Genomic DNA, 11,556 nt, shown 5'->3' on the forward strand with positions numbered 1-11,556 from the left:
GACCTACTGTATAGCACCAGGAGCTCTACTCAATATTCTGTAATAACCTATATGGGAAAAGAATCTGAAAAAGAATGGATATATGTATTAGTATAACTGAATCACTTTGTTGTACACCTGAACCTAACACAACACTGTAAACCAACTATACTCCAACATAAAATAAAAATCAAATTTTAGGGCTTCCCTGGTGGCGCAGTGGTTAAGAATCCGCCTGTCGGTAGGTGACCGTCTGAGACAGCACCGCCAAGCTGGGAACCGGGGAGATGGCAGAGACAGAACCCAAGACCGTGCAGGATCTCACCTCGGTGGTGCAGACACTCCTGCAACAGATGCAAGATAAATTTCAGACCATGTCCGACCAGATCATTGGAAGAATTGATGACATGAGCAGTCGCATTGATGACCTGGAGAAAAACATCGCAGACCTCATGACACAGGCCGGGGTGGAAGAGCTGGACGGGGAAAACAAGATCCCTGCCACACAGAAGAGTTGAAGGTTGCTCATCTGCACTGGAATCTGGAACACCCTTTTTACAAGCCAAGAGAAGACAGATGGCTTTTTGCAACTAACTGCTATGTGTAGACAGGTTTTATATTATAAAGTGTGCATTCTTCTTACCACATACTATAGAGTTAGTTTATAGAGTGATTTCCCTCCCCTGCCTCCCATGTTTCCTGAACATGGTAAATTCACGTCTTGGACCTTGGTCAGTTGTGCTATTAAACACTAAAACTTTGGCAGTTCCTGCAAAAAAAAAAAAAAAAAAAAGAATCCGCCTGTCAATGCAGGGGACACGGGTTCGAGCCCTGGTCTGGGAAGATCCCACATGCCACGGAGCAGCTAGGCCCGTGAGCCACAACTACTGAGCCTGCGTGTCTGGAGCCTGTGCTCCGCAGCAAGAGAGGCCGCGATAGTGAGAGGCCCGCGCACCGCGATGAAGAGTGGCCCCCGCTCGCCGCAACTGGAGAAAGCCCTCACACAGAAACGAAGACCCAACACAGCCAAAAATAAATAAATAAAATAAAGAATTATTTAAAAAAAAAAAAAAAATCAAATTTTAAAAAACACTCAAGGATTTTCCTGGCAGTCCAGTGGTTAAGACTCCATGCTTCCACTGCAGGGGGCAAGGGTTTGATCCTTGCTCAGGGAATTAAGATCCTACATGCCATGTGATGTCGCCAAAAATAAATAAATAAATAAATAAAATCTTTTAAAAACACTCAAAAAATTAGGAATAGAAGGGAACTACCTCAACATAATAAAAACCATATTTGAAAAACCCAGAGCAAACATCAATGGGGAAAGACTGAAAACTTTTCCTCTACTATCAGTAAAAGACTTTGATTCCCACTTTAGCCACGTCTATTCAACATAGTACTGGAAGTTCTAGGCAAAGCAATTAGGCAAGAAATAGAAATATAAGGCATCCAAATGGGAAAATAAGAAGTAAAAATATCTCTGTTCACAGATGACATAATCTTATATGTTAAAAAAATTAAAAAACTAAAGATTTCACAAAAAAATTCTTAGAACTAATAAATGAATTCAGCAAAGTAGGAGGAAATAAAGCCAACACATAAGTCAGTTGCATTTCTTTACACTAACAATGAAAAATCTAAAAAGGAAATACAAAAATAATGAAATAGCATCAAAAAGAATAAAATACTTAGGAATTAACTCAACCAAAGACATGAAAAACTTGAACAGTGCAAAGTACAAAACATTTCATTAAACAAGACAAAGATAAATGGAAATATATCACATGTTCATGTATTGCAAGACTTAATATTGTTAATATGTCAATAATAGCCAAAGCAATCTACAGATTCAATGCAATCCCTATCAAAATCTCAACTGTATTTTTTACAAAAATAGAAAAACCCATCCTAAAATTCTTAAGAATCTCAAGGGACTCCTAATGGCCAAAATAATCAAAAAAGAACAAGGCTTGACGACCCCTACTTCTGGATTTCAAAACTTACTACAAGGCTAAAGTAATCAAAACAGTGCACACACACCAATGGAATAAAGAGCCCAGAAATAAACTCTTGCATATATGATTATATGCTTTTTGACAAGGATGTCAAGAGCATTCAATGGGGAAAGGACAATCTTTTCAACAAATGGGTGCTGAAAAACTTGATAGCCACATGCCAAACAATGAAGCTGGTCCCTCAACCCAACAACATATACAAAAATTAACTCAAAATGAATCAAAGACCTAAATGTAAGACCTAAGACTATCAAACTCTTAGAATAAAACAGAGGGGAAAAGCTTCATGACATTGGATGTAGCAATGATTTCTTGGATATGACACCAAAGGCACAGGCAACAAAAGGAAAAATAAACTGAACTTAAAAATTTGTAAATGTTATGCATCAAAAGACAATATGAACAGAGTATAAAGGCAACCCACAGAACAAGAGAATGTTTGCAAATTATATATCTGCTAAGGGATTAATTTCCAGAATATATAAAGAACTCCTAAAACTTAATAACAAAAACGATCCCATTTAAAAATGGTCAAAGGCCTTGAGTAGACATTTCTCCAAGGAAGATATAAAAAATGACCAATAAACACATGAAAAGATGTTTAACATCACTAATCATTAGGGAAATTCAAATCAAAACTACAATAAGAAACCATCCCACCCTGTCAATATTTTTGGCTACTACCCAAAAACAAACAAACAAAAACAAAACAAGTGTTGGGAATTCCCTGGTGGTCCAGTGGTTAGGAGTCCGCCCTTCCACTGCATGGGGCACAGGTTATATCCCTGGTCAGGAATCTAAGAGCCTGCATGCCACGTGGCACGGCCAAAAAACAAAATAAGTGTTGGTGAGGATGTGGAGAAATGGGACCCTCCTGCATTCTTGGTGGCAATATAAAACAGTACAGCCACTGTGGAAAACTGTATGAAGAGTCCTCAAAAAGTTAAAAATGGAATTATCATATGACCCAGCAATTCCACTTCCAGGTATATACCCAAAAGGACTGAAATCAAGGTCTCAAAGAGATATTGGTAGTCTCACATTCATAGCAGCGTTACTCACAACAGCTAAAATGTGGAAGCAACCCAAGTGTCCACTGAAGGATGAATGGATAAGCAAGATGTGATATAATACATACAATGGAATATTATTCAGCTTTAAAAATGAAGAAAATTCTGACACATGCTACAACATGGATGAACCTTGAGGACACTATGCTAAGTGCAATAAACCAGTCACAAACAGACAAATACTGCCATACTGCACGATTCCACTTATGAGATACGTAAATTAGTCAAAATCATACAGACAGAAAGTAGAATGGTGGCTGTCAAGGGCAGGAGAGCGGGAGGAATGGGGAGTTATTATTTATGGATATAGGGTACACAACACATTATGAATGTACTTAATACCACTGAACTGTACACTTTAAAAATGGTTAAGACAGTAAATTTTATGTTATGTGTACTTTATCACAATAAAAAATTGGGGGGAAAAAAACCACCATCATCCACCTTTTCTCTTAATTCTCACTGTATTGCTTAAATCTGGCCAGAGGTAAGCAACAGACTATCCACAAGCTGAATCCAGGCAGGAGACATTTTTTTAAAAAATTAGTCACCAATATAAAATCCAGGAGTCTCCAGATATCATTTTCCACTTAGGAAAACCAGGATTCTTTGGAGAAACAGACAATTCCAAGTTTGGGCAAGAAATTTTAAAAGATGAGCTGGAATATCTTTTCATATAAGATAGGAAAGAAGTTACCAAAGACTACTGAAAGTAGTATCAGATGACTCAGGAGAAACTTGAAGAAGTTCAGACAGATAATGTGCAATGATTTTATCATCAACAAGAAGAACTGCAATGGATTAAAAAACCATCAAACATACTTAAATTTGTGAGTCCATAATCATAATAAAAACAATTAATTGATAACCATGGAAGACGCTTGGGAACCAACTCATTATTTTGAAAATGTATAAGGGAAAGATTCAAACATTCATCCTGAACAAAGTATACTGTTAAATAACCAAATAATGGATGAGAATACTCTTTATAGAAGTATCCTAGCTAATAAGAGGTTTACAAACACAAACACACTCTACATATACGCATATATATAACAATATAACAGAAAATCACTATTTTGCAACCTCTGAAAAACTAGTTGAACCAGATATTCAATATGAATGGCTGCTAAAATTATAGAGAGACAATCGTATTATATGTCTTCTGGCATATGGAAGAAGACAACACTTATTTTAGTAGGTCTGCCCAAAACTTTGAGCTTAAATCTGATCAAGCTTCTATATCCGACTACCAGTTTACAAAAAATAAAGAAGATGAAAATATTAAATGATATTTCAGGAACGCAATCAGAAAATCCAGACTCCGGATTTATAGGACAAACATCCCAGTTTCTTTAACAAATAAATTTCAAGAAGAAAATGCAAGATAACCACAGAGAATTATCTCCTAACACTCAACAGCATTGGGATAAAGTACAGACTTTAAGTAACAGAGAGACATATAGTCAAGCTTAGGTTTCCTCACCTGTAAAATGGTAATTTACCTCATAGGGTTGTTATGATTATTTACATAATGAACATAAAACACTTAGCTCTTTGCCTAACTTATGGTACATGCACATTTTTATTATCTTCATCATTAGAAAATATGTGCTACACAGATGATTAAATGAATGACTGGAATTAATCTGCTAAAAATATTGAACGTGAACCATTCTTAGAAGATCACGTTGGTCATGTCATTTACTAAATGTTTATTGTGCACTGGAGCTGGTGTAGGAGATACGAAAATGAATCAAATGTGACCTCCACCCTTGTACTTTGGCCTTTTCAAAAAGAAATCGTCCATGTCTTATCCCAAGGAATACAACTAATGAGGGTGTCAAGGCCCACTGACAGTCTGACGGGAAGAACTTTTAGTAAAGCGGGCCGTCAGATGTTTGTTCTTTCATACAGAACCTGACTGAGGGGTGGGTAATGCTCACTGTCATGACAGTTTACCCTGCATCACTGAATCATTTCAGAATTACTAACATTCTTACAGACATTGGCTACTCTGGCTACTCCCACTTGTTCCCCTTTTCTATCCACAAGGTTTCCTTTCACTCCATATACTTCCTGAGGAGCAAAAGCCTAGGACATATTCATCTGTATGTCTTGGATAAGAAAGAGAATAAACAAACAAGCTTGCCAGAATGTTAAGAGAACGAATACTTCCTCATTAGAGAAGAGACAACTGACCTACTTAAAACTTGAGATACAAATGACTAATGCAGTACAGACAGTTCCCACCTTATAAACACTCTGCTTATAAATGACCCAGACACACGCTACTTCCCTTCCCCAGCCCCAACCCAGCAAGCTGCTATTGCCATGGAAACCACTAGGGGCAGGAATGGGGGAAGAAAACTGAAGGTTTTAGAAAATCAGGGGGTTCCAAATAAAACGGAAGAAATTGAGAAAAGAACAGCTTGTCTTCCCAAGCATGAACTCTGTATTACTGCCTGATTTTAGAATTAGGAGGGCCATGATTAGCAAGCAGGACTTTTGAAAAAGACAACTACTTCTAACGGGAGCTTTGGCAATAATACTCTATTACTTTCGGGCTAACTTTTCAATAATGATATGATTCTTAACGTCAGCATTTTAATCCGAGACAGAAAGGTGCTCTGACTTCGCCAACCATGACAGGTAGTCCGCATTCTAGGCACAGCATCCTCAGCAAGACACATTAACTGGTAAGTACAATTCTCAGCCACCACGCGTACGAAACCCTAGCCACCGTTCGCATCCATCTCTAAGATAGATGACGTACGCCCGAGACAGTCAGCAGCAAAGCCTGAGTCCTGGAGGAAGGCCAACTGAAGTAGGAGAGAGGGAGGCCAACACTCAAAGAGAAGCTGATTTGAAAGATGGACAATGAAATAGAGACGGGGGGGGGGGGGATTCTGATGAAGTCATTTGAGCTCCTAGAAGTTATGTACTTCCTAGTTATATAAGCCAGTCTCCTTGTGTTTAATATACTCTGAATTGGGGGGGGGCGCGGGGTTTGTCCCTTATAAACAAGAGCCCTAATACAGCTTCAGTCTCCGACCCACTCGCAGATGTATTTGCTGATTGTCTTCTCCCTGATCACTCAGCATAGTTCCACCTGGTTTCCTTGAGTTTTGACCACTCTGCTCCAAGGCTTTGTCCCAAGGGCAACTCCAGGAGTGACACTGGCCAGTGTCCCCGGATTAGTTTCTCTCTCTGGAGTTGGCCTATGAGGGGTAAATGCAGCAGCCCTTCGAGGTGCAGCACCCCTTACTAGTTGTGTAACTGGGCCTTATTTTCCTTCCGTGTTGCTGGATACACCTTGAACAGTACTAAATATGATTCCAAATATTTTTTAGCTTTTGAAAATAGCAGAGATACACCGTGAAGGTCACAAAAGCTGGGTTGCAAATATTTGCATTGGTAGAGTAAGTGAAGTTGAACAGTGGAATATTTTGTGTAACCAGTGAGCATTTGTTTGTTTCATTTCAGGTTTTTAGTTAAGATTTTTGCCCATTTTATTTCAATTGGCATTTTCTAGAAATTGCATGATCTTCTAGGATCTTTCCAATTTTTTTTACGTTTTATTACAAGATGGAAAAAACTATATTTAAAAAAAAACCTTGTTTAATTCTACCTTTCTGAAACAAGTATTTCCTTCCAGTTTGTATCTAATGTATTCATATTTTTCCACAGGTGAAATCACAGTGATATAACTTTGTCTTTTTGTTTTTTCACTTATATTAATAAAAAGTTTTTCTCCATGCCTGATCTTCATAAATATTAATATAATTTAATAGGTATGTATGTAATATAACTATACACATAAATTTAATAATTCTGTTCCTTCCAGTAGATATATAACTTACATGATACACCTAATTTATATTCTCCAGTTGTTGGACATTTTTTTCCCAAATATATTATGAATAGTGCTACAGTGAAAAGTGGGATTTCTGGGTCAAAAATCTATGAACAGTTCTTGCTGTGTTTTATGTAAAATAACCCAAAGAATTTTCCTGAGTTACCCCACCATCAGCAAGTGTGGGCATATGTGTATGGATGTTTCCTTATAATACAGGAAAATCCTGTCTTTGGTATTATCTTATTTTTCTTTTCTTATGTAACATGTATAGCATGTTACCGCTTCGTGGACACCATATAAATTAAAATCTGAATTTCAGAAAGAGAATAATTAAGACCAAAGAAAGGAGACAAAAATAAAACCTTGTAAATATGTAGATTTTCTATTTCTAAATCTCTTGAAAATTAACATTATTAACCTACACTATTTATAATTCCTTTCCCTCTTTTAGACACCATAACTTATAGAGGAGAATGTAATTTTGCATGGACATGCTATCCTACCAATAAGGACTCTAGTTTCACAGGGTATTAAAACAAGGATGCAAATTTGTCATTTTATACTCTTCCAAAAATGGGGGGTGTACTTTATAAAAGACAAAACTGTAACAGAAAATGAACATCAGAGAGATTTTCTTTGAGAGGTTTTACTGAGTTACAAAGAAGAGGGATTCAAAAATTTATGAACCATTATTATCTAAAAATATCCCATGTGTTTCTGACGCTTGATGCACTACCTTCTCTCTTCCAAGGTTTGACCCTTGTACCCAAGCTGTAAAACTCCAGGGTGCATTACTGCGGAAGCAGCTAACAGGCTGAGGAGGGCTATGTGGCCCCTGACGTGGGCTCTGGAACCGTCTTTAACTTTGGAATTCTGCCAAGAATAAGAAACAGCTCTGGGCTAGACTTAGGACAATGAAGAGTGAAATGACAGACACGTTAAACAGTTGTGGTCAGACTGCAGAGACAAGCAGTCCTAAAATAGACTGGATGCAAACTTGAGAGACGGTTTCCAACTCCTTGCTTACTTATCAGAGAAATGTACGTAGACTTCATAAAAGTAATGGAAAGGTGCCCCATACCTAGTGATATAATGATCATATTCTAAATGCCATACTCTATAACTCTTGGATTTAAGCTATTCACCCACAGGTTTTTCTTGCTAAGTATATAAAACAGCAAAAAAAAAGGCAGGTTAAAAAAAACAAAACTATTTCTAGTTCAAATTATTCTACACCATAGGTTATGGAGAGGTAATATATGTGAAGGGCTGAGTGCATTCAACCCACCATTCATTCAGCAAATTTTTACTGAGCACCTATTAGGAGTTAGAAATTCAGTGGTGAATAAAGATAAGTGAGGTCCTTGCCCTCTCTGGGAACGTACACTTTCAGAAGTGGAACAAGACGGGACAGACTAATAAACAGAATTAATTAAATTAAACTAATATATATAATGAATGTAATAATAGAAAATTACATTAAGTCCCTGAAGAAACACACAAGGAACTGAGACGGAGAATGACAAACTTGAGGAGGTGGGGAGACTCTAAATAAGAAATGGCTCTTTGAACTTATGGTTACCAAGGGTGAAAGGGGTGGGGGAGGGATAAATTGGGAGACTGGGATTGACGTATACACAGTACTATATATAAAACCGAAAACTAATAAGAACCTACTGTATAGCACAGGGAACTCTACTCAGTACTCTGTAATGGCCTATATGGGGAAAGAATCTAAAAACAGTGGATATATGTATATGTATAACTGATTCACTTTGCTGTACACCTAAAACTAACACAACATTGTAAATCAACTATACTCCAGTAAAAATTAATTAAAAAAAAAAAAAGAAAGAAACAGCTCTTTGCACTTTGCAGCATCTATCATTTTAAAGATCTGTACCAGTCCCTCCCTTCTTCCTCTAGCCTCTGCCAGTCTAGAGCTGCCACAATGTCCTGCTGGAGCTCAGGGCAGGCCGCTCCAAAATATGCTACAATGGCAGAGTGATTATTTTGAATTGAAGTTACTTAAGAAACAGCCAATGCCAGAGGGACACTCTGACCCCCCTTTCCATCTCCCTGAAAGCTGGAAATAAATCTGTCATGTGAAAGGCACACTCCCTGCATCTGGAGGTAGAAGGACACTCTTATCGCCAGAGCTGGGGAATTGGGGCCCAGAAGCCTATATAAACAAACCTTGTTACTTCTTGAATTTTCCACCCAAAGTCTAAACTCTGTTTAGATTCTTCACTAATTGAGCACTCAAAGCCTAAGTTTCTTTGTCCACTCAATTCTTCACAAATTCATTGTTTCTGTGCCTAAAAAACATAAAAGCTGCCTCTCTGGCCACTTCCTGGGTCTTATTTCTATGAGGCCTCTATGCTCACAAATTAAAACGTTTCTTTTTCTCCTGTTAATCTGTCTGTGTCAATCTATGAGTCCAGTTTACTAGTGCAGCCAGAAGCACTGGAGAGGAGTAGAGGGAGACAATTACCTCCTTACGTGCACAAACACAGTCACACATACTCACTCCTCTTTTCTGATGACCCCAAGACTTGGCTCAAGATTATGAGGTTAGAAACCCCTGCTTCAAAAAAAAAAAAAAAAAGGTTCTGAAGAACCTAGGGGCAGGACAGGAATAAAGCCGCAGGTGTAGAGAATGGACTTGAGGACACGGGGAGGGGGAAGGGTAAGCTGGGACGAAGTGAGAGAGTGGCATTGACATATATACACTACCAAATGTAAAATAGATATCTAGTGGGAAGCAGCTGCATAGCACAGGGAGATCAGCTTGGTGCTTTGTGACCACCTAGAGGGGTGGGAGGGAGACGCAAGAGGGAGGAGATATGGGGATGTATGTATATGTATAGCTGATTCACTTTGTTATAAAGCAGAAACTAACACACCAATGTAAAGAAATTATACTCCAATAAAGATGTTAAAAATAAATAAATAAAAATAAAAAAATAAAGAAACGCACGCCATAGGCATTGCTAGCAGCCCCAAATGAGACTTGGTTATTGGAACCGCAGCTTGACACTTTTTTCCAATCACCATGTTCATCTCTCATAACATAGTAACCAAAAAACTACTGCACAACACCATTTGAAAGAAGGAATAGCTGACTCTAAACACAGAGAGAGAAAAACTTAAGGGTAAGAAAGTAGTATCAGCACTCACGTGTGTTTAAGCCAAAGCACTTTCTCCAGCACCGCTGTTTTCGTTGATTTTCCTCCAAGGAAAGTCAGTATCCACGTTCGCTATCAACATGGACAGTGCAGAACTGGCTCTCCTGAAACAGTCTAACTCCAGTTCTCAATACAGTCCTCACCAATTTAAAAGAAAGTAGATAAATCCCATCTTGGAACTTGCATCCCGAGGCAGCTTTCTGCAAGTCCCTGAGGAGAGATGCAGAAATCCCAGCAGCGGGGATCACGCCAGCAAAACACCTCTCACCTGGGATTGCAGGGTGAGGAGGAGGGGCAAGTTCCCGATTGTGCTGCCCACGCACTCCCACCTGTGTGCTTAATTAACGCGTGAGGGCACGCATACATTGACTGCCGTTTCTTTGTCCCCTCAGGGGGGCATGTGGGATCCTAGTTCCCGGACCAGGGATTGAACCCACACCCCCTGCACTGGACCCACGGAATCCTAACCACCGGACCTCCAGGGAAGTTCAGGCCTTCTTGTCTTCAATGAAAACCAAGAGTCATGTTCTAGTTCTATAGCTCTGCCCCAAGGCACAGGTCCTAATTTTTTTATTTTGGCAAAACTTCAAATACAGTTAAGTCAGGGAAAAGAGCTCAAAAATGCCATAGCACCATGTTGGATCTTGCTGGCCACAGCTTAAAGAGATACCACATGAGGTCTCCTTAATTGGACTCACTTGAGATCATTTAACCTTAAAGAAGAAGCAAATGAATAACAAGTTTTGTTTCTGTTTTTAAGTAATATGCAGTCATCAAGAAAGAACTGCAGTTGAAGTTGATCATATTAATTACCTGGAGTGCTGGTTAAAAGTAAGATTCACCCAGACCTCTTGAGTTCTTATATGGTCTGATAAATCCGTTGACATAAAGGTACAAAAACGGTGTCTTAATTCAAAGAAATAAACACCAAAGTGTGATGTTCGGGGCTTTAGCACATAGTTAGGAGAGGTCTTAGTGGCAGCCTCTGCCCTCACACCTAGACAGGTCTTTTATTCAATCTATGTTAAGGTTAGCACTGCTGGTTGACAGTGTTAATTATGCAGCTGCCACTGACATAACATTTATTGGTCATTAGCAGGCTATGTGTAGAATGGACAATCAGAGAGAGAGGGAGAGAGATCCTGGGTCAGTTTACAGACAGTAGAAAGACCAAAAATTTAATTTTGTATCAGTGGGATAAAAATGTAATTAAAAAGATTTTTTAGGGCTTCCCTGGTGGCGCAGTGGTTGAGAATCTGCCTGCTAATGCAGGGGACACGGGTTCGAGCCCTGGTCTGGGAAGATCCCACATGCCGCAGAGCAACTAGGCCCGTGAGCCACAGTTACTGAGCCTGCGCATCTGGAGCCTGTGCTCCGCAACAAGAGAGGCCGCGATAATGAGAGGCCCGCGCACTGCGATGAAGAGTGGCCCCCACTTGCCA

General features: G+C 39.0%; 1 protein-coding gene across 1 annotated transcript; it reads left to right on the plus strand.

Annotated features, from left to right (window-relative positions):
* Positions 1–225: 225 nt before the first annotated feature.
* On the plus strand, positions 226–744 carry LOC309635811 (heat shock factor-binding protein 1). The gene has a single exon (XM_082407533.1). It carries the CDS (start codon positions 267–269, stop codon positions 495–497), a length of 231 nt encoding a protein of 76 aa, XP_082263659.1. The 5' UTR covers positions 226–266; the 3' UTR covers positions 498–744.
* Positions 745–11,556: the final 10,812 nt, after the last annotated feature.

The sequence above is a fragment of the Balaenoptera borealis genome, assembly GCF_965194805.1.
Source record: "Balaenoptera borealis genome assembly, chromosome: 10".
Lineage (NCBI taxonomy): Eukaryota > Metazoa > Chordata > Mammalia > Artiodactyla > Balaenopteridae > Balaenoptera > Balaenoptera borealis.